Raw genomic sequence first — 26995 nt, forward strand, 5'->3', positions numbered from 1 at the left:
GAGATGGATATTTATAACTCCTGGTACATGGAGCTTATCATACTTGTGGGTCTTGAGCTGGAAGCTCCTGGAGGCACATTTCCTTATAAATGTTATTGTTGTTAGGTGCCGTTGAGTCTGTTCTGACTCATAGCGACCCTATGTACAACAAAAGGGAACACTGCCTGGTCCTGCGCCATCATCACAATCATTGCTGTTTGAGCCCATTGTTGAAGCCACTGTGTCAATCTATCTCATTGAGAATCTTTCTCTTTTTCGATGACCCTCTACTTTACCAAGTATGATGTACCTCTCCAGGGACTGGTCCCTCCTGACAACATATCTAAAGTATGTGAGATGAAGTCTCACCATCTCACTTCTAATGAGCATTCTGGCTGTACTTCTTCCAAGACAGATTTGTTTGTTCTGGCATTGTCCAGCTTTTGCATGCATATGAGATGACTGGTAATACCATCGCTTGGGTCAGGCACACCGTAGTCCTCCAAATGACATCTTTGCTTTCTAACACTTTAAATAGGCCTTTTGCAGCAGATACTCCTGATGCAATAGGTCATATGATTTCCTGACTGCTGCTTCCATGGGTGTTGATTGTGGATCCAAGTAAAATGAAATCCTTGACAACTTCAATATGTTCTCTATTTATTATAATGTTGCTTATTGCTCCAGTTGTGAGGATTTTTGTTTTCTTTATGTGGAAGTGTAACCCATGCTGAAGGCTGTATCCTTTGATTTTCATCAGTAAGTGCTTCAAGCCCTCTTCACTTTCAGCAAGCAAGGTTGTGTCATTTCCATATCTCAGGTTGCTAATGAGTCTTCCTCCAATCCTGACGCCACATTCTTCTTCGTAGAGTCCTGCTTCTCAGATTATTTGCTCAGCATACAGATTGAATAAGTAAGATGAAAGGATACAACCCTGATGCACACCTCTCCTGATTTAAAACCACACAGTATCCCCTCGTTCTGTTCAAACGACTGCCTCTCAGTCTATGTACAGGTTCCACATGAGCACAAGTAAGTGTTCTGGAATCCCCATTCTTTGCAGTGTTATCCATAATTTGTTAGGATCCACACAGTTGAATGCTTTTGCGTAGTCAGTAAAACACAGGTAAACATCTTTCTGGTATTCTTAAAATTAGGGTCACAAAAATCGGAGAAACAAAAGATGTTCAAGCCATCACTTTACAGGGAAAGTGAATAAGACTTCACATTGTGGTGGGCATGGAACCCAGATGTGCAGATCTGCGGGCCACCGCTTGTTACATGGGACTTCGATGTGATATTGGCCAGGCACCTCCCTGTGATTGGTGCTGGGCTAGGCACGGAGGTGTGAGGGAGATGATACCCAGTAAATATTGGTCAAAGGAAATATTCTGAAAGGAAACAATTCCATTTCTCATCCTCTTTGTCTGAGCTTTAGGGATGTGATCCCTGCAGTCCCTTCTTTGAATCCTTTCAGGGCTATGCACATGGTGGGCACTGGCTGAATGAATGACAGGCCAAATAGACAAACGGGTAGAAGGATGAGCGTGTGCCCCGTGGATGGGGGATGGCGGTACGTGATACACTAGAAGATGGGAAGATGGGAGGAAGGATGAGTAAGTGAAACAGAAAATATGCTTCCTAATTTCTGGGAACCAACCACTAAGCCAAACCAGTTGCCATCGAGTCAATTCCAACTCACTGCTGCTCCTGCCTTACATTTCCATAGCACTGTGAAGTTTATCATGTCCTTTCACTTATGGATCCTGGAGCTTTGATTGCCCACAAACAAGCATAAGAATAGTCTGAAAAAGGTATGGGAGCGTAGCGGCAGCGTGTCTGTGAGTGATGTGCTGTGGGTGCCTAAAAAGCTAATGAGCTGTCTTCTGTTTGCATCAATCCAAGGATAATATCAGGAGGCTTGGTGCACAGCCCCCGTGCTGAATAAATTACATGCTTTATCTCATTTCATTCTGATGACAAGCCTATGGAGTTGTGACTATTATAACTTCTGTTTTACAGATCAGAAAACCAAGGCTCCAGAGGTGAAGAAAGTTAGCTGAGGCCACAGAGCTAGTAAGTGGTAGAGCTCAGGCTCAGGTCTGATTAGTACTAAGAAGAATGTTATTCTGGATATTTCAGGCACCCTCTGGGGCTGTGTGTCCAGTTTTGGGTTCCATATTTAAGAGAGTCATTAACACACAGAGGAATGAGAGACCCATGAGTGATACCATGACCCTAATGAATGTTTGAAGGAGCTGAGAATGTTAGTCTGGAGAACAAATCCTCAGGGAACATACAATTGCTGTTTTCAAGGGCAGAGGCCACCTCTATGTAGAAACAGGTGGGGTTAACAGGACATTTACCAACCGTTAGTTGGTAAATTCAAAAGGACACACTACAGCCACCTGTTGGTAGGAGGTAAAATTGTCGGCTGCTCGGACATCCTCTACCTTAACCTTGTTCTCTGCATGGAAGTTCAACATTTCCTACAAATAAGTGCTTTTAAACCTGACAGGCTGTCATGCGGAAAAAGGAGCAGATTTACCTGTGTGGAGATAGGATTAAAACCAACGGGTGAAAATTAGAAGAAGGGAGATTTTTTGCTCCAACATGAGGATTGATATTCTGATAAAGCATCCCAGTAACTCAAGGGGCTGCTCAGGAGTAGTGAGTTTCTTGTCTATGGAAGAAATCAAGTTATGCTGAATCTCCTGTCTTTCAAGTGACTGGGAGAAATCAGCCCTAATGTTTCGGTGGGTTGGAGGACTTTCACGGGTTACCTACTCTGAGTTACAGTTGATCATTTGAGTCGGGACTTGCTGGGGGTACTAGTGTCCTTGTTGTCTTATCCAGGGAAGAACTTCAAAGCTGGGCCAGAGGAAAGGAGGGTAACACTGGGTCAGAGTGTAGGAGGGATATTTTGGATAGTGCGGTCTGGCGACACCTATCTTCTAGATGTGGCTCTTATACTTGACCAAAGGATAGTTAGAGAGGGTTGGGTCAGTGAGTAAATGACCTTGACTCCCTTACCCTTTTGCAGCCCCTACCATTTGTTTCCCAAACTGACCTTCCACATAGGGCCATCTGTAAACAGCTCGAGAGACAGTAGTTCCTTGTAGATTTTGTAAATGTGATTAAGCCTTGGCTGAAGGGTTCAGAGTGTATCCAAGGACCAGTTGGGTAGGAATCAGGGTCAGGGGCCTAGGACAAGGTCTCTGGCTCTGTCTACTGCACTCCAGCCTGTATGGATTCTCTTATAAAAACCCCACATTGATTTGGGCCCTGTATGCTGGGCCATTTATACCTTGTACATTCACTGGGATATTGTCTAGTGAGTTTAGAGAAAAGGGGCTGTGATATCAGACAAACCCTGGATTGAATCCTACCACAGCCTGGTGAGCTCAGTTTGCTCATCTGTGGAATGGACGTAGTGATTGCTCTCTTTACCAAGTAAGTGTGAGGATTAAATGCCTGGCGCACATACTTACTATTATTAAATAAACCTCTGTCAGTGGAACCCAGCTTTAACTTCTCTACACCTCTCCCCCATTTTCTATGGCCATGGACCCTGGTCATGGACATGTTTGATGCTGAAATCCCCCAGTGGACCTCACTTGGTTAACAAGAGTCTCTGGGGCCCCATACATGAAAACACCCACATCCTTGGCCATCAATGCTCACTACTCTCCCTCCCACCCTCTCTGGTGTGGCAGGAACAGAGATGTCATTGAGAGCCCTCAGTCCCGAGGTGAGGCAAGATATGCTCTGAGATCATTCACTGCTCTCTCTTGAAGAAGAGTAGCTGGCCCCATCTGAAACGGAGTCTGCACTTGGAACTCAGCACCCAGGTGGGCATCCCCACCTGTGTCCTAGTGGCCTTAGGTGGCTGCATTACCGGTCAGTGTGTGTGTATGTGTATGTGTTCTTGTAGTGACTGGTCATGGGCCTGTCTAGGTATATATAAGGGGCAGAGTGGTGTAATGGGAAGGATGCAGGCTTTGAAGTTCGCAAGACCCAGGTTCAAGCCCCAGCTCTGTGGCTTCCTCTCTGTGTGAGCTAGGCAAGTTAGCTCTATATCCCCAAGTTTCAGATTCCTCGTTTGAAAGAAGGGGAAAGTAAAACTTGTCTTATGTGGTCATTTTGTTAAATACATCAGGTTATAGATTTTTTTTAATGTCTGGCGCAAGGTCTTGGCACCTGTCAGGCTCTCGGATGGCGGCTTCTGTCACTTTTTGTGAGTGTGGTTTAATGGTGGATGCATCCATGGGTAGGGTTTGTCTTATTTAGTGATTGAGCCATGTGTCTCTCTCACGACATGACCCTTGATTAGCGGCCACCTATTTGCACCTCTTTTCTGTTTTTAAAAGAAATCATAAGAAAGCATCACTGGAAGTCTTGTCAGCTTGATGTTTTTTGGGGTAGAAGGTGGAGGATTTAGGCAAATGCGACTAAAACCCTTTATGTTCACGGATGGGGAATAGGGTAAGGTGAGGGGTGGGCATCTCTCCTTGGTGATAAGGGTGGAGTGGAGTGTTAGGTAGGACCTTCATTCCAAATTCTCGTATTTGCCCGTACTTATTTTTATAGAAAGAATTTGTCCTCATTTTGAGCTCCCAGCCCATACTTGTCTCTAGTTTAGTTCAGCAAATATGCATTAATACCCACTATATTGCAAAGAGGAGCCCTGGTGGAACAGTGATCAAAAGCTTGGCTGCTAATCAAATGGTCACCAGTTCAAATCCACCAGCCAATCCCTGGAAACCCTACGGGGCAGTTCTACTCTGTCCTGCAGAGTCACTATGAGTCAGAATCGACTCGATGGCAATGGCTTTGGCTTTTTGGTTTTTATAATACTAAAAACTTCCATTTATTGAGCATGTAAAGACACTTTCCATATCTGCCAATAGCCTTCATTTCCCTTGGGGAAAGCTACCTTATTTTACAGATGAGCAAACTTCCACTGGCAAAGATCAGAAGAGCAGCTGAGAGCAAGGCTTTTGGAGTGCTACTTTGGGAGTATGAAGGATAGACTTGTTCATTCTGTCAGAGTGAGAGTCTTCTTAAAGGGATGGCTGGGCTGTCTTGAAGGATGTGTTCATTTTGTTTTGGGGGTGGGCAGTGGAACATGGCAGACCTGGGTCTGTTTGAGGTGGTCGGGAGACAGGAAGCCCAATCAGAAAGAAGAGTTGACAGGAATGGGGAGGTCAGGCACAGCCACATGGGGTTTCAGGGATCTACCATTCCTCGTGGGAGACCTGAGGATCTTCTCTCAGGAGAAGGGGACAGATAAGAGCTAGGTGGGTTCCAGGCAGGGCCCCTGGGTTACAGAAGGGCAGAGAAGGTAAGGATGAACAGGGCCAGGCCACAGAGGGCCACTGTGAGAATGCGAGACCCCCAGGACAGCCACAGCCACCAGAACCCCCATCTGAGTGCAGCGTGACCCAATTCCAAGGATGGCTCAGGTGAGGTGCTGGTTCAGTTCCCTTCAGGAGAGTCCCACTGTGGGGACCTGGGGAAACCAGAGCCTGGAGCAGCCAGACAGAGACAGCAAAGATGGAATGATGGGGGAAGATGGAGTGGTCCGTTGTGACAGCAGCTTAGCAGAGCTGGCTGTAAGTAGCCGAGAAGCTAGACGTAGAGGGTGGAAATAGCCGGTAAAGGGCTTTTACTACCAGATGCAAAGCACGGGCATGCGTTGGTTGTTTCTTGAGCCCCGGAATGACATGATCAAACCTACAGTCTATCTCACTAGAATGTAGACTTCCAAAAGCAAGGAGTTTGTCTCTTTTATTTCACCGCCGGCAGCCACTGGGTTATGAACGTCTGACTTACAGACAACTCGTATTTAAGAGTGGACTGCCATCAAGCCTATTATATTAAAAATTTGACCCTGAGAGTATGGCCCCAGGCACCCTTTTAACTCAGTACTGAAGTCACTCCTGAGGTTTACCTTTCAGCCAAAGACTAGATAGGTCCATAAAACAAATAATAATACACGTAGCTCAGCCACGTGTACAAGACTAAATGGGCACGCAAACCCAGGGGCAAGGAAGAGAAGGCAGGAGGGGACAGAAAGCTGGACGAATGGAAATGGGGAGCCCAAATTCAAGAAGGGGAGAGTGTTGACACATCGTGGATTTGGCAACCAATGTTACGAAACAATACGTGTATTAAGTGTTTAATGAGAAACTCATTTGATCTGTAAATCTTCATCCGAAGCACGATAAAAAACTTGAGTTAAATGCAACAGTTTGTAAGAATGAACACACGCACTAATTTGAGACACTCATGAAAACATTTTGTGGGTTGGCAGTATTTCCTAAGTGTTTTATATGCATAGAAAGGTATAATACATACTGTATACTAAGGCAAACATTTGACTAACTGATGCTGAATAAGAACAGTAGGTACCTGTTCCAACTCACCTATAAAATTAACTTAAAGGCAGACTTAGGAATGGATCTCGTTCGTAATCCAGGGACTGCCTGTAGTGTGTTCTTAGCACTTACCATGGTTGGCTTCTTAGTAGGTGCTCAATTAACATTAGTTCAGTAAATATGGAAAGTCACAACATATACAAAGTTTATGGATATATATATGTGTAGTTGTTGTTAGGTGCCTTCGAGTCAATTTTGACTCATAGCAAAGCCATGTAACGATATAGAACTGCCCCACAAGATTTTCTAGGCTGTGATCTTTACAGGAGCAGATCGCCAGGTCTTTCTCCCACGGAGCCTCTCAGTGGGTTCAAACTGCCAGCCTTTTGGTTAGCAGCCAAGCGTTTAACCTTTGCACCACCAGGGCTCCTACACAGGTAATAAATATTTTAAATCTTTGATGAGACGAATACATACAAACGTCAAGGTAGTGATTACCTGGAGGGAGGGAGAAAATGGGATTGAGATAGGGTACGAAGGGACTTCACCTGTGTCTGAAATGTTTATATTTTTAATAAAGAAGAAAATATGACTAAACATTTGTTAAATCCGAGTGGTAGATACATGGGCTTTTACTCTCCATAATTAAAAAAAAAAAAAAATTCTACCTTTTACTAGAAAGCAGGAGGGGACAGGAAAGCTGGTAACGGAGAACTCAAGGTCAAGAAGGGGAGGGTGTTGACATGTCATGGGGTTGGTGACCAATGTCACAAAACAATATGTGTATTAAATGTTTAATCAGAAACTAATTTGCTCTGTAAACCTTCATTTAAAGCACAATTAAAAAAAAATCCTACCGTATTAAAAGAGAACAAATTTCTGCATAAATATTTTTTAAATGTGTAGAGTATCTCTTCTCCAGCAGATGGAGTGAACGACCGTGTGGAGGCCTTAGGCTTCTTAGGATCATAAACAAGCCTGGATAACTCTTTCCATGCAGACACCTCACGGACCTCCACACTGTCAGCAGCCGACGTAAAAGTGTGTCTCTGAAATACTGATGCAAAACTTGGTGTTGTGTCCTTTCTTTTCTTGCTCCCTAGCGATGCGTTGGAACCGACTCGTCGGCAGTGGGTTTTTTTTTTTTTTTCCTTCAGAGGAACTCTTTATAATATTGTTGTACTTAGAATATAACTGTTGGTAGAGAATTTCAACACTGCTTTCTGTTGTCGCGACGTCATATTAACTGCAAACCGCCTGGCTCATTCTTCAAGTGGAAGATTACAGGATTGTGAATTTTGATTCCTAATGGGAACCAAAGGGAAAGAAGAAACTTAGGTTTAAGGCCCAGCTCCACCTCTTCCTTGCTGTGTGACCTTGGCCAAACCACTCAGCCATTCTGAGCCTCAGTTTGCTCAGCAGCGCAATGCAGATGATACTCACTTTTCAGTGATTGAAAGGATTAAATGGGAGCACAAAAAGGTTGGTGATTCAGGCACCCAGAGACCCCTCAGAAGTAAGGCCTGGCAATCTGCTTCCAAAAAATCACAGCCTTGAAAACCCTGTAGAGCAGTTCTACTCTGCACACTTGGGGTCGCCATGAGTCAGAATTGACTCGATAACAAGTAACAACAACGATAGTGTGTGAGGGCTCCTGGGACAGAGCCTGGTCACAACACACGCTCAACAGCAATAACTCCTTTCCTGTTGAGGGCTTTGTGCAGCCTGACCTCTGTCCTCTCGCCTCTCCTGTTTGCCCACCCAAACCACGCCCGTTCTTCAAGGCCCGTTCTTCTCAACCCAGTGGCTCCTGACACTGACTGCTTAATAATCATAGCTAATTTTTTCATCTTGTTATTTTTTTGCCTCTTTAGACCATAAAACCTTTGAAAGCAGAAACACTACTTCAGCCATTGTTGCAGAGCGGTGAAAGGCCCTCCAGAATGAAAGATAGGCGTTCTGCCTTAAATTCTACTAGGGAAACTTGAGGGCTCCCCATGAAGATTTTGGGGCTTCAGTTTTGTCAGTAAGATGGAAATAATAACCTACCTCACAAGGTTTCTAGAAGATCAGCTCAGACATTCTGTCTGAAACATTTAGGAGAAGTTTGATTAATATTGCTTAATGAATTAAAACTGCCTTGAAAACTGAAGTTCTTCACAAATGTCAGGCATGATTTGTAATTCTCCACAGGATCTAGCAAAGGGCTTTGTATTGCTGCTAAGAGAAGCGACATGCTTGAATATTCTCTAAGTTATCCAGTGAAGACCAAAAAGAGGTATCATAGAGGAATAATAAGGCTTATTCTGATTTTAAACCAAATTTCTTCTTCTCATCAGGATCGAGATGACCACAGCCACCACTTTGGGGGATACCACCTTCTTCTCGTTGAACATAACCACCAGGGGAGAAGACTTCCTGTATAAGAGTAAGATCGACTTGGCTTGGAGGCCAGAAGAGGGATGGTAGGACAGGTGTCATAGTCAGCTCCTGAGTAGGACAGATATCACAGTCAATTCCTGGTGCGGAGGTCAAGGGTGTGGGCTTTGGAGACAGACTGCCTGGGTCTGAGTGCCAGCTCTATCACTTGCCAACTGTGTGACCCTGGCACACGACTTCACTGTTCTATGCCTCAGTTTCATCAGATTAAAAAAAAAAAAAAAACCATTGCTATCGAGTCAATTCCAACTCACAGCGACCCTATAGGACAGAGTAGAACTGCCCCATAGGGTTTCCAAGGAACAGCTGGCGGGTTCAGACTGCTGACCTTTTGGTTAGCAGCCAAGCTCTTAACCACTGTGCCACCAGGGCTCCAAGGTGGAGATAAGAGCTATTAATTGATAGTACCGCATAAGGTAGCTGTGAAGACTAAAAGAGATAATCAGTGCAAGGAGCTCAGAACAGCTTTAGGTGCATACTATCCCTGATAAGTATATGATGATGATTAAGATTTTTATCATTATTATTGCCACTACTATTACTATATTTTTATTAGGGAGACTTGGAGTCTAAACGGCAATAGAAATTTAAATCTTTTGTAAGATATCCCTAAATGAATCACCTTAAAGTGTAGCTACTTTCATACTACTTTTGCAAGGCAAAAACATCCCATCAACTGATGAGGGACTAAATGGGTTTAGGTGGGACGAGTTAGTCCTGGTGAGACATTTTCCAGGACAAGGGGTCCCCAGAAGGGATGATTTGAGGACACCTCTTCAGAAAACCAGTTGATTGTATAAGGGGAAGTTTGGGGCCATTTCACTCGTTTCAGTTGGCTACATATATACCTGTGTGTGTGGAACAGGTTTCCTGACACACGTCATTGGAGTGCCCCGGTAATGAACGGCACCACTCAGCTGGGAAGGTGTCTGACCAGACCAGACTGCAGGCCATTCCCTTGGGCATATGTATCTTCCAGACCTTGCTTCAGGAGGGCTGGTTGGCTCTGGTCCGGCTGGAAGGCTAGATTAATGGCAGGATGTGTCTCCTCCATGGAGCCTCAGAAGGGGCCGCTCTCAGGACAGGGTCCTTGGGTTATCTTGCTGGGTGAGGAGACCTACAGGGCCTGCTGAGGTGCGTCTCAGAACAGTCCAGAGGAGAAATGCACAGTGGAGAATCACTGTCAGTAAGATGGGAATGATTTTGTTTTGTTTTGTTTTTTTAATGCCTGAGGTTTTGAAAGTAGATTCCCAGGCTTTTCTTCTGAGGCATCTCTGGGTGGGCTCAAGCTGCCAACCTTTTGGTTAGACACTGAGTGCGTTTTTTTAGAGACAGGAAAGATTCTGCTTTTATTTAACTTAAGCAGTGGTTCTCAGTCAAGACGATTTTGCCCTCCCCTGCCTCCAGATAGGGTTACTAGATTTAGCAAATAAATAAATTAAAAAAAAAAGAACACCCATTTACATGTTCATTTCAGATAAACAATGAATAATTGTTTAGTATAAGTATATACATATAATATTTGAGACATATTTATACTAAAAAACTCTCTGTTGTTTATGGAAAATCACATTTAAATGCATGTTCTCTGTTTTATCTGGGAACCCTACTCCCGGGGGACATTTGGCAATGTCTGGAAATACTTTTGGTTCTCAAGACTTGGGGAAGGTGCTCCAGACATGTAGTGGGTAGAGGCCACAGATGCTGCTAAACATCCTACAATTCACAGGACAGCCCTCCACACCCCAGAATTTTCGAGCTGAGGTTGAAGTATCATCCCCAGAGTCCCCAGAAGGAAAAAAACAAGTCACTGCATAATGGTTCCCCCATCTCCTCCTTTTTTCCATTCCAGTCTAGTCTTTCTTCTCATGAATATTTGCATAGGTTTTTTTTTTCTTTAATAAACTTTTTATAAAAGTATTACATGTATACAAGAAAGTATACAAATCATAAGTGCACAGCTGGGTAAATATTCACGAAGTGAGCACACCTGTGTAACCAGCCCTTAGATCAAGAAACAGGCCACCAGGAGGATCCCAGAAGTCTCTGGGCCCCTTCCAGCCACTATCCTGCCACCCATCAAGGGTACCCATTATTTTGACACCTACCGCCATAGATTGAGTTCTCCTTGTTTTTTGAACTTTATTTAAATAGAATCATACTGTATGCACTCTTTTGTGTCTGGAGTCTTTTGCTCAACATTGTGTTTGTGTGTACATATTTTAGTGGTTGCAACGTAATGTGTGTGTATATGGGTATGTGTATAATATATCCTATTTTCTACACTTTATGTCATCCTAAGTGCCTCCCCCATTTACCATAGTCTTCGTAATCATCATTTAAACTATTGTACCCTATTTCATGTGGTAGGTATGCCACACCTGTTTAACCATCCCCATTGTTATGGATTGAATTGTGTCCCCCAGAAATATATTTTGGAACTTCTATTAGGGTTACCATGAGTCGGAATCCACTCGATGGCAACTTTTTTTTTTTTTAACCTCTATTCATGCGGATGCGATCTCATTTGGAAATAGGATTTTCTTTGTTATGTTATTGAGGTCGTATCAGCGTAGGGTATGTCTTAAACCTATGACTTTTGAGACAGAGAAAGAGCAGATTAGACACAGAGGAAGCACAAATGGGTGAAAGATAGATGCCACGTGGAGATCGCCAAGGAACTCCAAGAAGAACGCCAGAGAAGCTGAGACAAGGATTCTCTTCCCCCAGAGCAGTCAGCGAGAGCCTTCCCCCAGAGCCAGCACCTTGAATCCGGACTTCTAGCGTTCTAAATTATGAGAAAATAAATATATTTGTTGAAGCCACCCACTTCTGTTGTAACAGTGCTAAAAAACTATTGTTATGTGCCATCAATTCTGACTCATAGCGACCCTATAGGACAGAATAGAACTTCCCCAGAGGGTTTCCTAGGCTGAAATTTTCAAGCGAGCAGATCGCCAGATCTTTTCTCCCTTGAAGCCGCTGGTGGATTCAACTACAGACCTTTATGCTAACAGCCTCGTGCTTAACCATTGCACCAGCAGGGCTCCTTCACTAAGAAACTAAGACATCTGTATTTAAAATATGAATGACGTTGCAATAAACATCTTCATTCATACAGCTTTTTCTATATTTAGGGTTATTTCCTTCAGGTAAATTCCCCAGGATTAAATAGATTTCAAGCATGAACATTGTTATGGGTGTTGATATTTTCAATATGTCTTCTGATAAGGATGTTGGTCTTGAACCTAAAATTAGAATTTGACACTGAGACTGGGAGCTGATACCGGCGTTAGAATCTGAAACATTGTCTACAAGTACATTTACCATAGCCTCATTTCTATTAGTGAAAACTTGAAAACAACGTATATACCCTCAATACAACCCAAAAACCCATTGCCATCGAGTCAATTCTGACTTATAGCAACCCTACAGGACAGAGTAGAACAGAGTACCATTGTCCCATATGGTTTCCATGGAGTGGCTGGTGGATTCGAACTACCAACCTTTTGGTTACTATCTGAGCTCTTAACCACTGTGCCACCAGGGCCGCACACCCTCAAAAGGGAATTGATAAACAGGTTATGATCCATCAAACCAATGGAATGCTATGTGGTCATTAAAAACCATGAAGAAAAATATGTAATTACAGGAAAGATGATCATGACATTGTTATATAACAGTTTATGGAACATAGTTCCATTCGGATTGAGCACGTATTTTTACATATTTAGAAATATTTCCTTAAGATGAACTCTCAGAAATAAAACTAATAAGTCACTCAGAAAGATAGATGGGCAGATATTTAATATGTATATATGCATATACATGATCCTACTGGTGAACGTATATATGTTCGGAATATCAGTGGTTCTTGGGGCAATGAGATTTTTATTCCCCTCTCCCCCTTTTTTGCTTGTATTTATATTTTCAAAATTATCTATAAAAATCACTTATTACTGTCCATTTTCCCATTCTTGCCTATCCTGTAATATTTCCTTGGATTCGGGCAGACATGGCTCTGACAGCATGGTTGTCTGTTTCCTACCTTTGCCTTTTTGACTATATGCTGAATAGAACTTTCTTTTTGCTTTACTAAAAAAAAAAAATCACTTATTACTTCCGTATTATCAAAAAGAGGGGAGGGTGTTTTGTTTGCCTGTTTCACAAAAGAAATTTGAAGCTATATTGGGGCTGATACCTACTGCTGAGAGTAGAACTTGGCCTACGGCAGAATTCTGGCAGGTGATATACTGAGCACATGGCCCTCCGAGCCCAGCTGGGGTGGAGGTGTACCGCCGCTCTAGACGTGACCCTGTCCTGACTTGGGTTAGTTTCTTAGTACATCTCACTCTCTCTTGTCTTCCCTTGACCCAGTGGGGGATGTCAAGTGCCACAGTAGGTGGCCCCCTCCCAGTGCTTTGAATGCTTCTCTGAGTTTACACTTTCCCATCTCCTCTCCGCAGGTTCTGGAGCCATCGTTGCTGCCATCGTAGTGGTTGTCATCATCATCTTCACCGTGGTTCTGATCCTGTTGAAGATGTACAACAGGTACAGGATGCCCTGTGCTTTGTAATAGCCTGGTTTCCTCAGCAAAGTCAGAGTGGACAGGAGCTAACATTTGTGGGTGCCCAGCAGTATCCGTGAGTCCAGCATCAAATGCTCTAATCCTTTGCGGGTCCTTTATTGACATCTCTTTTGCTGGAGGAACTTTACAGTGATGATATATTTTTGTACCTGGAGAAATATTTTTTAAATATAATATAATGATGATGCCTTTGAGCACTGTGGTAAATGCTTGTATGGAATTGGGAAGTAATACAGGGATATATCAGTCCTCTTCTCTTGGGGAATCCTCTGATAGGTTCTACTGAGCGGCCACATGAGTAGTTGAGGTGACATATACTGGAAGGCACATACTCCCTGACTCCACTTTTGGGGATCAAATAAGGAAAAATAAAATAATGTAATATGACTGCACGAAGATAAATTCATTCACTGTCTTAGGCTGAGTTCTCTAGAGAAGCAAAGCCAGTGAAGCATATATGTACATAGAGAGACAGAGATTTATCTGATGGGAATTGCTCACACGGTTGTAGAAGCTGACAAGTCCCAAGTCCATGGGTCAGGCAACAGGCTGGAGGGTTCTCCTGACTCATGTAGCTGCAGGGGCTGACGAACTCAAGATCAGCAGGTCAGATGGCAGGCTGATGGCTCACAGGCTGTGGAGGCTGACACATTCAAGATCAGCAGGTAAGACAGCAGGCTTCTGGCTCACAGGCTCAGGAATCCCAAGATCGACAGGCAATATGGCAGGCCACTGGCTCAAGTTCCAAGGACTAAAGGTCAGATAATGATGAGCTGGATGCAGGATTCTTAGGGAGCAAAAGCCAGAGGGCTTAGCCAGAGCATCCACATATATGTTGGATGCAGGCACACCCCTGAGGAAATTCCCCTTACAACTAATTGGCTGATCACATCAGTTTACATCATGGGGTATGACTACATCATTACATAACTGCCAAACCACTGAGAATCATGGTCCACCCAAGTTGGCACACAACTTTAACCATCACATTCACTTTACTAAAAGGTTACTCTTTGGGGGGAAGAAATAAAAATCAAAAAACAACAAACAAACCCGTTGGCATCAAGTTGATTCCGGCTCATAACGACCCTACAGGACAGAGTAGAACTGCCCCATAGGGTTTCCAAGGAGCACCTGGTGGATTCGAACTCCTGACCTTTTGGCTAGCAGCCACAGCACTTAACCGCTATGCCACCAGGGTTTCCAAATCAAACTAAAAAGGTTATAATTACAACCAAATCAAAGACCTGGCAGCCATTAAAAAAAAATTTTGTATATATATATATATATCCATTGTCGTTGAGTTGTTTTCAACTCCTAGCACCCTGCAAGACAGAGTAGAATTGCCCCCTAAGGTTTCCAAAGGGTGGCTGGTAGATTTGAACTGCTGAACTTTTGGTTAGCAGCCAAGCTCTTAACCACTGTGCCACCAGGGTTCCATATGTGTGTGTGGGGGTGTGGGTGTGTGTAAGTATATGTATTGATGAGGAAAGATTTTTATGATATATTGTCAAGTTTACAAAGTAGTATGTACACTGTGATTATACATGTGAATTACACACACCCACACCCAAGGAAAATTTGAAAGATACACAGCAGAGTGTTAACAATGTCTGCATGGTGGGATTGTTAGTTGTTTTTTTTGTGGGGAGGAGGAATAAAAACCCAAAAAAATCCCACTGCCATCAAGTCAGTTCCAACTCATAGCAACCCTATAGGACAGAGTAGAACTGCCCCATAGGGTTTCAAGGAGTGCCTGGTGGATTTGAACTGCCGACCTTTTGGTTAGCAGCCGTAGCACTTAACCACTACACCACCAGGGTTTCCAGAGAGGACAAATAGTGTTTCCTTATTTTTGAGTAGTAGTGTTATGTATTGAATTGTGTTCCCCCCAAATCTGTGTTGTAAATCCTAACCTCTATGCCTGTGGTTATAATCCCATTTGGGAATGGGTTGTCTTTGTTATATTATTGAGGCAGGATTAGTGTAGGGTGTGTTTTGAGCCCATCTCCTTTGAGATATAAAAGAGATTTAACAAGCAAGCAAGCAAGCAGAGATGGAGGAAGATAGATGCCAAGCCACATGGAGATCTCCAAGGAACCAGGAAACAGAAGCTAAAGAGACTAGGACTTTCCCCCAGAGCCAGCAGAGAAAGAAAACCATCCCCTAGAGCCAGCACCCTGAATTCAGACTTCTAGTCTCCTAAACTGTGAGAAAACAAATTTCTGTTTGTTAAAGCTACCTACTTGTGGTATTGCTGTTACAGCAACACTAGATACCTAAGACAGGTAGTAAACATGCATTGCTTTTAAAATAATAGCAATACTATTAGTAAAGGTAGCTAACATACAGTGATCTCTTAAGCCATGTGCCAGGCATGGTTCTATGCTCTTTACAGCTATTAACTCATTTAATCCTTACAACAACCCCACAAAGTACTATTATCCACAATTTTATAGGTAGGGAAACTGAGGCATAGAAAGATTAAGTAACATCCCCAAGTATACTCAACCCCAGTTGGCAGAGTTGGGATTCAAACCTAGTCTATATAGTTTCAAAGTGAATACTCCCACCATTGCATGTAATAATAATAACACTAAAAGTTGTTTTTAAAAATCTTTAGGATATTACACTATGGGTCTCTCCCAAACCAGGAAATGGCATCAAACCTCAGTGGCTGCTGGAGCTCTGAGACTCTTTTCACCCCACCCTGTTAACACTGATGCCTGGTCTGAGGATTGAGACCTGGGTTCAGTCTTTGCACTGTCACAAGTAGGCAAATCAGCTAATCTCTCGATGCCTTGATCTTGTCATCTTTAAAATGGAAGGGTCTCAAAGTGTAATGTTTGCCTTATGGTTATATTGGAGGGTACCCTTTTTCTTAGGCTTATTTAGAGGTGAAGTGGCATGATGACTACAACTAACTCACAAATGGTTCACAATTTGAAAAAACATGGTGCTTGCGTGCGTGCGCTTGTGTGTTTTACCAGGGAGAGAGAGATAAAGAGCAAAAGTGGTAAAATATTAACAACTGGCAAATCTAGGTGACGGGTGTTCCGTGTTCATTGTGCTATTCATGCAACTTTTCTGAGGATTTGAAATTTTATAAAAAGAATTATGATATGCCAACAAGAGGAAATATGTTGTAGACATTAGAATTAATGGTTCTCGTTTGTTATTAAATTTTATGGCATATGAAATGAAAAGCAGAATATACATTTTATATACCTTCTCTTCTCAATTATGTAAAAAGTTCTTAAATATTTCTAGCAATGAACTCAGCAAGTGTGATGAGGCTGCAAAATTTAGCTCACACTAATAACTTTGGACATAAAAATTTATTATCTTTATTTTGTCTCTAATATAGTCAATGACACTTTACTAAGTCATTCATAGAAAAAAATACAATTAAATATCTAATCTAGGTTAAACAAAATATCGAAGGATCAGACTATCTGATGGCTAAGGTCATGCCCAATTGTAAAATTCTGCGATTGGCAATTAAGCAACATAATTTAATAATGATCTATATTAATGTCTTCGTCAGAACTATATCCACAAAGCCCATTCCCCACAGCATATGAAGGGAAAGATTGAATGTGGCATATGTATCTCATTACAGAAAAATGAGAACCAGGCGGGAGCTGGAGCCCAAGGTCCACAAACCAGTCTCCCCTTCTGCCCCAGGCCCGAACAACAACAGCAGCCAACAGCCTGCAACAGTGACCTTCACCCCTGTCGACGTCCACATGGAGAACCGATGACCCCCACCCTTGTGCTCTCTTGGCCACCATTCACAGAGCCTTCTCCAGAGTCAAGACCAAGAAGCCCATTTCTCCTCTGGCAGCTTTACTATGAGTTCTTCCAGTCAGGTCAACAGAGGCATCTTTTATGCAGTCCCTGATGCTTCATACTACCCCTCAACGCCATCCTGGCCTGCCCCACCCCAACTATGCCATGTCCCTGCTTCTACCCTACCAAAAAACTGCAGAACTTTCTTCTGTCGTCTGATGAAGTAGAGCTATGTTGGGAATCCATTGGTATGGATTTGGCTCTCTCTCCCCCCAAAAGACTATAGCTAGACAGACAGATAGACATATAGCCCAGGAGTCTTCTGGTCAGGAGTCAGGTGTGAAGGCATGCTTCTCAGAGCCTCACAACAGAGTCAGCCATTGGGGTCATCTCAGAGTCAGTGCCAAACTCACAGCTTTGCAGAGCGAAATATTCTATCCCATAACCAGGCACAGAGGAACTAACTTGGACTAACTAATCAGAAAACCCACTGGCCAATTTATAACTTTTTCAAGTACTAGATGACCATTAGCTAGCTCCTGACAACTGGTCAGCACGTGCTCCCCTCTTCAAGTTACTGGAAAGCCTGAATGCTTCTCAAAAGGTTTCTTTTTCACTAGTACAGAGTCAGAGTGTACAGAATTGTGACCTTGAGGAATAATGGTCTTTAGGTTGAGCTTGCTGCAGTGTCCATTGTAGTGGACATTGCCTGGAGCAATCCTGATGGCTGTTCAGGGTTCCTCCTCCCCCTACGGGGCTGAGCAAGTCTGACCCAGTGTCATTTCTTGGTTTCAAGTGTTTGGATTCCAAGGGACTCTGAATCCCCTGTTAACACTTTCCGTCCATTGACCAGTATTTGGAGACTGATTAGATTACAACTTTTTTTTTTTTTTTTTTTTAACCTATGTCCTTCCAGGTTACCTTGCAGAGATTCGAGGAATACTGAAAGTACAACATTCACAAACCATTTTTCTGCATAGAGCTGATCTCTTTGACTCCTTAGCCTGGAGAGCAATCTATGGAGAGAGAAAAGCATTTTGGCAATAGGAAAGCCTGTCTTCTAAGCCCCTCTTTCTATCTGTGTGACCTTGGAAAAGTGACTGGATCTTTCCATCTTCAGTCTCCTAATCCACGAAGTAGGAATGATAACACCCACCTCACTGGGTTATTGTAACAATTAAAGACTTAGTAAAGCACCTCCCATGGTGTTGGACACCTGTTGTTGTCGTCATGTGCTGTCAAGTTGATTCCAACTCATAGTGACCCTGTAGGAAAGACTAGAACTGCCCCATAGGGTTTCCTAGGCTGTAATCTTTATGGAAGGAACCGTGGTGGTGCAGTAGTTAAGCACTTGGCTGCTAACCAAAAGGTTGGCGGTTCGAACTCACCAGCCACTGCTCAGGAGAAAGATGTGGAAGTCTGCTTCCGTACAGATTACAGCCTGGGAAACCCTATGGGCAGTTTTACCCTGTCCTATGACACTATTATTCAGAACCAGCTTGATGGTACACGATCAGAATGTTTACAGGAACAGATTGCCAAGTCTTTTCTCCCAAGGAGAGACTGGTGGATTCGAACCACCGACCTTTCAGTTAGCAGCGAGCACTTAACCATCGCGTCACGAGAGCTCCTTTGCTTGGCACCTAGTAGATGCTTAATGGGAGCCAGCATTATCCTGAAATCAGAATGTGTCTTACAATGGAAGGGTCCATTAATGTAGTTTTTAAATCAGTTGTGCATGTTACAATCGATGGCATTTTGGGAACAAGGTAATAAATCTTTATCCTGTTTCAGAAAGTGACACGCTCTGATTTTTATCCTCAAATTTGGGAATTCTCTCCCTTTTGGGGTAGGAAATCCCTTTTGACGAGTAGTTGAGGATCAGAGAGGAAAGAGGATTACCCAGGGTCACACACCTCATGTCACCCCACTATAAAAATACTCGGAACAGCTCTGGAGAAATACTGGCAAATTCTTTCTCCCCAGCTTTCTCTTCTTCCTACCATGTTTAAACATCCATCAAGTACTAGGCACTTTGCAAGGTGTTTTCACATAAATTATCTCATAGGATTTAATTTTTCCAATAACCCTGGGAGTTTTTTTTTCTTTTTCCATTTTGCAGTTAAGAAACTGGGCCTCAAATAGAAAAGGCACTTCCCCAAAGACCCACAGCTAGTAAGTCACAAAGCCAGGACTCAGAATCAGGTCTAACTCCAAAGTCCATCTTTTTGTTGTATCACACTCAGGCCTTGCCATCCTAGTTCAAAGAAGCACAGGATTCTCTTGTGGGCTAAACAAAAGGAGGGCAGACTCGTCCATGTGTCTGAGTGGAGGTCAGGGGTCTAGCTTCCAAGCTGAAAGTGGGAGCAAAGCCACTTTGGTAACCTCCTTTGGGCTTCCATTATTGCAGCCAAAGAAGCCCTTTGTAAACCCATCGAAGCTCTAAGAATTCCTGCCGGCTTCATTCACTCTACCACTTAGGCCCAAGGAGTAAGAGGAGGAACAACATTTAACCAGGGCAAAGCCATTTCTTTGAGAGCTCAAGCCCCAAACAGACTTGTTCCCCTAAACATATGCTGGCTTAAAGAAAACAAAAATTGTTTGGAATGTTCCATCCCTAAAACCAAACCCTTCCGCCCACAATGGAATCTTCCTGGGGTCATCCTCTAGTATATGTTCTTTGACTAAATGAAGGGTTGGAAGTGGAGCAAAGAGGGAAAGTGGTGTAGTAAGGGGGAGACAGATAAAAGGGGTTAGTGCCTTGTTTTTAACTAATGAGGATAACTCAATAAACATCTTTTCAGGGCTCGTATGTGCAAGTTGAGGTGCTACTAAACACTTTAAGATGCGGTCCCTGCTCTCAAGGAGTCTGTAGCTGGCCTCACATGGCAGGGATCTTACAACGCCTTACATAATTCGTTTCTGACAAGGTGCTTTTCTTAACTGAGCAGAGGCTGCCTTATTTGGCCACTGAACCAGTAAAAGACATTCAATGCTTAAAGAAAAATGTTTAAAAATAAAAATATTTCAATCAAACATTTGTGGAGTTAATTTTAATTAAGTTTATAGAAAAGTCTAACCTTTTCTATAAACTTCCTTCCCTTGTTGGAAAGCCTGAGCCTTTTCAAACTTTGCACTGTTACTTCTAAAGATTGATGAAAAAGGTGAGCTGCCATCAACAGACCTTGGTGACTTGCTCAAATAATACAAAAGGAACCCCATTTCACAGCCTGCAGTTAAATGCCCACGGTGCTGAGATGCCAAGGTTTGGGGACCCAGGAGTGTAGGAGCTGTTAGAATGAAACCCAAATCACCAATAATGCCATTTACCATAAATTTAGGCCCTACCCTGTGCCACACATAGGCTAGGACCTTTATAGCCACGAACTCTTTTTATCCTTATAACCTTCATGTGTAGGAGCCATTATTATCTGTATTTTATGAAGAGGGATACAGGCTCAGGGAAGTAACTTGTCCTTGGGCGATGCAGTGGGCATTTATCATTCTTTTGATGACCCTTCCCATGTTTGGGGAATCCTTTAAGAAAGAAGACCACCCTCTGCTATAAAAGCTTAAAAAAGCCAGATACTCACTTTCCCAGAGCCCCTTGGGCTAGGGTGAGGGCACATGACCTAGGCTCTGCCATGGACTTTGAGACCAGAAGCTGGTAACCTAAAGGGGCAGGAACTGTGCAGAGTCTATTCCAGTGGCAGGTGTGTTGGCACCCTCCATTTCAGGAGGCAGCAGCATCAGGGGTTCTAGCAGAAGTGGTAAGGTTATTATTGAGCGCCCAGAAGCCAGTGTCCATGAACTTGGCTGTGCAAGCTAAGACCAACAGCAACAGCAATGTTGTCTGTACCAAACTAGTTCTTTGGTATGATTTAGGCAGCATACCTGGCAGCATATCTCTGAGCTTGGCTGTGGCCCTCTTGCAGCTAAGAATTGTAAATGGCTATGGGGGACTTGTTCATGGTCACTCATCTGGAAAGTGGCTGGCACTGGAATCCAGGGTTCCAAAGCTCCAGGTGGGGCTAAGTGGACAAGGATTTCACAGAGTGCTGTAAAATCACAGAAGAGGTAGGGTTGCCTCCAATTACAGGTATCCCAGAGACTTTGTGACTTTGTAAACGTGAATGAAGACGTATTTGAAAAAAGCTTTGAAGAATAGGTAGGAATTTTTAAGTACGTTTTGTTTGTTTTTGTTTTTTACTGAAGTATAACACACACACGTGTGTATGTGTGTGTGTGCAGCTCAATGAATCTTTACAAAATGAGTACACCCATGTAATCAGCAAGAAGATCAAGAAATAAAACATTCCTGGTGCACCGGAAGCCTCCCTTTTCTGCCTCCTATCCTACTTATGGAAACACTCATGGTGCACTGGTTAAGAGCTATGACTACTAACCAAGAGGTCAGCAGTTCGAATCTACCAGGTGCTCCTTGGAAACCTTGTGGCGCAGTTCTACTCTGTCCTTTAGGGTCACTATGAATCAGAATCAACTTGACTGCAACGGGTTTTTGGTTTTTATCCTACTTACCTTCCACAAAAGGTAACCACTATCCTGTCTTCCAACACAGAACAATTCTATGTTTTTGTAACTTTTGTAAAGAGAATAACACAATGTATGCTCTTTCGTTCATGGCTTCTTTTGCACAACATTCTGTTTGTCATATTCCATCGTATAGTCACATGTAGTTGAAGATCATTTATTCTTATTGTAGTGGTAATATTTCATTATGTAAGTATAATCACTCATTTATTACATAAATGAATAAATAATGGCCGGCATTATGTAAATATGACATTGTATAAATATTGACATTATGTAAATATAACGTTCTACTATTTGATATACATAAACGTTGTTTGCAGTTTAGGTCTATACGAAATAGTGCAACTATGGACATTTTGATAGCCAGCTAGCTAGCTAGCTAAAGACAGAGAGGAAGATCATTTTATTTCTTCCTTTCCAATATGGGTATTTTTATTTATTTTTCTTACCTAATTGTCCTGGCTAAAACTTCTAATACAATGTTGAATAGAAGTGGTGAGAGTGGGCTTTTTCTTCTTCCTGCTCTTAAGGGGAAAGCATCCAGCCTTTCACCATTAAGTATGATGTTAGATGTGGGTTCTTCCTAGATGACCTTCATCAGATTGAGAAGATTTGTTTCTGTTTTAGTCTGTTGAGTGTTTTTTTTTTTTTTCTTCTCCATGAAAGAGCATTGGATGTGTCAAATGCTTTTTCTGCATCTATCGAGATGATGATGTAGTTTTTTTTTTTTCCTTTATTCTATGAATATGGTGTTATATTGAATTTCATATGTTAAACCAACCTTTCATTCCCGGGAGAAATCACATTTTGCCCTGTTGTAAAATCCTTTTAATATGCTGCTGGATTCCGTTTGCTAGTATTTTGCTGAGGAGTTTTGCGTTTCTACTTGTAAGAGATGTTGGTCTGTAGCTTTCTAGTGATGCCTTTGTCTGGTCTTGGTGTCAGAGTAATATTGGCCTCATAGAATGAGCTGGGAAGTGTTGACTCTTATTCTATTTTTTGGAAAAGTTTGTGAAGGATTGGTGTTAATTCTTCTTTAAATACTTGGTAGACTTTACCAGTTAACCCAACTGATTCTTGGCTTTTCTTTGCATGAAGTTTTTTTTTTTTAATACTATTATTACTAATTTGATCCCTTCTTTCTAGATTTTGTTTGTTCTTGAGTCACTTCTGATAGTTTGTGTCTTTCTGAGAATTTGTCTATTTCGTCTAGGTTAGCTAATTTGTCGGCATACAATTTTTCATAGTATTCACTTACAATCATTTTTATTTCTAAAAGATTGGTAGTGATGTCCCTTTTATTCCTGATTTTAGTAATTTCAGTCTTTTCTGTTATTGTTGTTGAGAATATACACAGCAAAACAGATACCAAAGTAATTCGAGTCTTTGTCTTCTATTTTTATTGGTCAGTCCAGCTAAAGGTGTGTCAATTTTTTTATCTTTTCAAAGAAATAACTTTTGGTTTTGTTGATTTTCTGCATTGTTTTTCTATTCTGTGGCGTGCCTTTTTAAATCTTTTAATGAAAATAACTTTTTAAAATCTGAATGTTATTAATCAATGTTGTCATTTATAGTTAGTGCTCTTTTTATCCTATTTAAGAAATTTTTGCCTACCTCAAGGTCATAAAGATTTTCTTCTATGTTTTCTTCCAAATGTCTTTTTTTTTACTTTTTTTATTTAGATACACGATCCATCTGAAATTGATTTTTGTAGATGGATAAGGTAGGGGCCAACATTCTTTTTTTCCGTATAGCTATCCCATTTACTCAGCACCGTTCTTTTAGAAGATCTTCCTCTGTCTGACTTACCGTAGCATCACCTTTATCATAAGTCAGGTGCTTGTATAAGTGTGGTTTGGTAAGAATTTCGTAGATTAGAATTGTGGCAAAGACAGGTCAGGTGGGAGAAAAAGCAAGAATGAAACTTTGGAGTCATCGAAAAATGTTCAGTTCCCTTGTTTCTTCTTTCTTGCTTGCTTTCCTAAGCGCATACCAGGCTCCATAAATACAATGGTGAGCAAGAGAGACATGGTCCCTGACCTCACAAAACTTATGTCTGGCAGAGAAGATGGACAATTAAACAAACAACTACAATACAGAGCAATTCCTTTTGTGATAGGAAGAAATTTGGGGTGCTGTGTAAGCCTCTTGCTTGGACACCTAGCTCAACCTAGAGATTGATGGGTAGAGGGGTACTAGCGAAGACTCCGCAGAAGAAATAACATCTAAACTAAGAGCGAAAGATTGGGTAGGAGTGAGTTAGGGGAAGAATGGAAGAAGAAGAAGAGCAATAAAGAAAAGAGCCCTGCAGCAGAGAGAAGCTTCAGTTCAGTACAAGTCCCAGGGGGCAGTGGGAGATGGGCTGGGAAGGGAAGTAAAGGCAATGAGGAGCCACCAAAGGTGCTTGAGCAGGAAGTGACAAGATTAGATCTGTGCTTTAAAAAAAGACTAACCCTGCCGCACTGTGCAGAATGGATTGTTGTGGGGGAGACTGGAGGCTGGGAGAACAACTTAGAGTCTATTGCGAGGAGGAACATGCATATCTGTGTATCTGTTAGTTTTAAAGCGCCTTTTCTAAATAGCCTTCTAATTGTTAAGTTTTTCTTTTCTCTTTCTTTTTTTAAGAAGCCATTTGTGGGTGTGCAGTAACCCAACAAAAATGTCCCCAGGAGTTGTCTCGGGCCCACTGGTTGGGAGCACACAGCAGAGTCATTGTCTCAGCTCTATAGTCCTTTGTCCCAGGACACCCACTCCCTTCAAAAAAATTTTCCTGGCAAGGAAGCAAACTGCTGTGGTTCAGCAGATACTACTGTTCGCAGATGACAGTCCACCCAGATCTGGGAGAAGCAGGTAGAAACAAGAGTGACCGTCAGGTCACTGATGATATAAACTCCTCTTTGTCTGATTACAGCTCAGGTATCATCAGGGAAAGTCTCGTATCAGCCCAAATTCAATCTTTTGAATGAATTTTACCCGGGCCCTCTGGTGCTCTTCAGCATGTTGCAGTGCCTTGATTGATCTCTGAGAAATATAACCGCCAATCTATTCATTCTTTCCAGGTTTCCAATTCTTGCCTTGGGAGGCTCAAGGGAGTAAAGGGATAAAAATCATTAATCTATGAGCATTGAATTGAAGAATCTTGGAATTGGGCAGTTTGCTTGCATGATAAAGAACAGAAGGGGAGAATAGGATGATGTTTATCTTGTTGTGTTTTGTTTGCCACTTCCCACGCCCAGTCTAGCCCTTTCCCCAGCATACAATTCTCTTCAATTCATGGCACACTGTCATCTTTGACCATGCTGAGGCCCCTCTTGTTTTATAATTTTTTCCACTTAACCTTCCATTCCACTCCTACTGTCCTCCACCACAGACACTCCCCCTAATGTATTTAACAGTAAATACATTAATTTTTTTTTTAAATCCTTCTTTGACCCACATAAAGGAGCCCTGTGGTGCAGTGATTAAAGCACTTGGCTGCTAATCGAAAGGTTGGTGGTTCGAACCTATCAGCCACTCCTCGGGAGAAAGATGTGGCAGTCTACTTCCATAAAGATTTACAGCCTTGGAAACTCACTGGGCAGTTCTACTCTGTCATATTGGGTTGCTATGAGTCGGAATGGACTCGACAGCAATGGGTTGGCCTCACAGGCTCCTTGAGGCACTTCCCCACCTCTCTGCTTTTCCTGACAACAAAATTCTTCAAAAGTGCTATCTCTGCTTGCTGTAGCCACTTCTTTTCCAGCCTCTCTAGAGCCCTCTCCAATCAGACTTTCAGCCCCATCCTTCCACTAAATTTTCCTTGCCAAACCTACTCAATCATCTGTTTTCATCTCATTACCTATCAGTGTTGCCAGGTAAAACCCAAGGTTAGAGATCAGAAAGATGCCTGTATTTTGTCATACAAGGAAAGGAGCAATCTGGACAGTTGCCTCCATGACTGCTTGCTAGCAGGCAGCTTGGGGAGGTGGGCTTTTACAGAAAGCAGACAAGGGAATGTAAATTCGTCATGAATATTTAGAATTGACCTTCAGGCAGGTGCTCAGGGCTTGGGAATGACTATGCATTTTCTTTACACAAGGGTTCAATCCTCCAGGATGGAGGAAGACGTTGATTTTCTTTCCTTAGGGTGTTAAGTCTCCACCCAAAAGTGGGTTGAGGCCATCTATGGCCCATTCTGTGGTTATCTTGTCAAGGACAATTTTAGAAGAAAGTACAGCTTATTCCGCTCGGTGTAGGAGGATAAGCCAGAGCAGGTGCCTCTTAGAAGAGGAGGGCTGTAAGGCTGCCTGCCTCATCAGTAGAAATGGATATAGCCTATCTATTGTTCCCTCCTTCAGCAAATACTTTCTTGCTCAGTCTTTAGGACTCCACCCTCTCTTGGTTTTCTTCCTACCACAGTGGCTATTACTTTTCAGTATCTTGATAATTCCTTATCACCTTTCTTACTCCTAAATAATGGAGTATTTCAGGTCTTCGTCCTCAGACCTCCTTGCTACCTTTGCTACTTCCTTGGTGACCTCATTTAATCCTGTGATTTAAATACCATCTACATGCCAACAAGGAATCCCTGGGTGGTGCCTGGGTGGCAAAACTGTTTCCACTACTAGCCAAAATGTTGGAGATTAGAACCTACCCAGAGGGACCTTGGGAGAGCAGCCTGAAGATCTGCTTCCAAAAGATCACAGCCTTGAAAACCCTATGGAACAGTTCTACTCGGCACACATTGGGTCACCATGAGTCAAAACTGAGTCTAAGGCAACTAACAATAACAACAAAACAGATTCCAACAACTCCCAAACATGTATCAGCAGCCCAGAACTTTCCCCTAAATTCTAGACATGAGTGGAAAACAAACTACTTGCTATCTCCACTTGGATATCCAACAGGCATCTCAAATTTAATACAGCCAAACCTACACCTCCTAGATTAACATCGAAGTCGAGCATCTTATATGTTGATAAGCTCTTCTTCAAAATGCCCTTCAAGTCTTTGCCCATTTTTCTACTGGATTGTCTGTTTTTTTTTTCTTATTTTTAACATTTTTAAAAAATATATTCTAGATATTAATCTTTTCTCAGTAATAATGTTGTTGCAAATATCTTCTACCAGTTTGCAATGTGTCTTTTTACTCTTTGTAGTATCTTTCAATGAATGTTTCTAATTTAATAGAGTCAAATTTATCAATTTTTTCCTATTACGTTTAGCACTTTTTTCAATATCTTATTTAAGGAAATCTTCCCTATCCCTAGGTATTAAAGATATT

General features: G+C 42.3%; 1 protein-coding gene and 1 long non-coding RNA gene across 3 annotated transcripts in view; one reads left to right on the plus strand and one right to left on the minus strand.

Moving 5' to 3' along the window:
- NCMAP (non-compact myelin associated protein) overlaps positions 1 to 20203 on the plus strand; it is a 50467-nt gene extending 30264 nt beyond the window's left edge. The window contains exons 2-4 of one of the 2 annotated variants that reach the window (XM_049878293.1): positions 8699 to 8787; positions 13265 to 13349; positions 17009 to 20203. In XM_049878293.1, the coding sequence (XP_049734250.1) occupies positions 8706 to 8787; positions 13265 to 13349; positions 17009 to 17150 (309 nt within the window). In that variant the 5' untranslated portion in view covers positions 8699 to 8705 and the 3' untranslated portion in view covers positions 17151 to 20203. The remainder of the gene's footprint in view (positions 1 to 8698; positions 8788 to 13264; positions 13350 to 17008) is intronic. The other variant, XM_049878294.1, reaches the window with a different exon arrangement.
- The window catches only part of LOC126072722 (uncharacterized), a 37713-nt gene continuing 17770 nt past the window's right edge, over positions 7053 to 26995 (minus strand). Inside the window, exon 3 of the long non-coding RNA XR_007516560.1 lies at positions 7053 to 7664. This is a non-coding gene — a long non-coding RNA (uncharacterized LOC126072722). The remainder of the gene's footprint in view (positions 7665 to 26995) is intronic.

Source organism: Elephas maximus, chromosome 3 (assembly GCF_024166365.1).
Source record: "Elephas maximus indicus isolate mEleMax1 chromosome 3, mEleMax1 primary haplotype, whole genome shotgun sequence".
Taxonomy (NCBI): Eukaryota; Metazoa; Chordata; class Mammalia; order Proboscidea; family Elephantidae; genus Elephas; species Elephas maximus.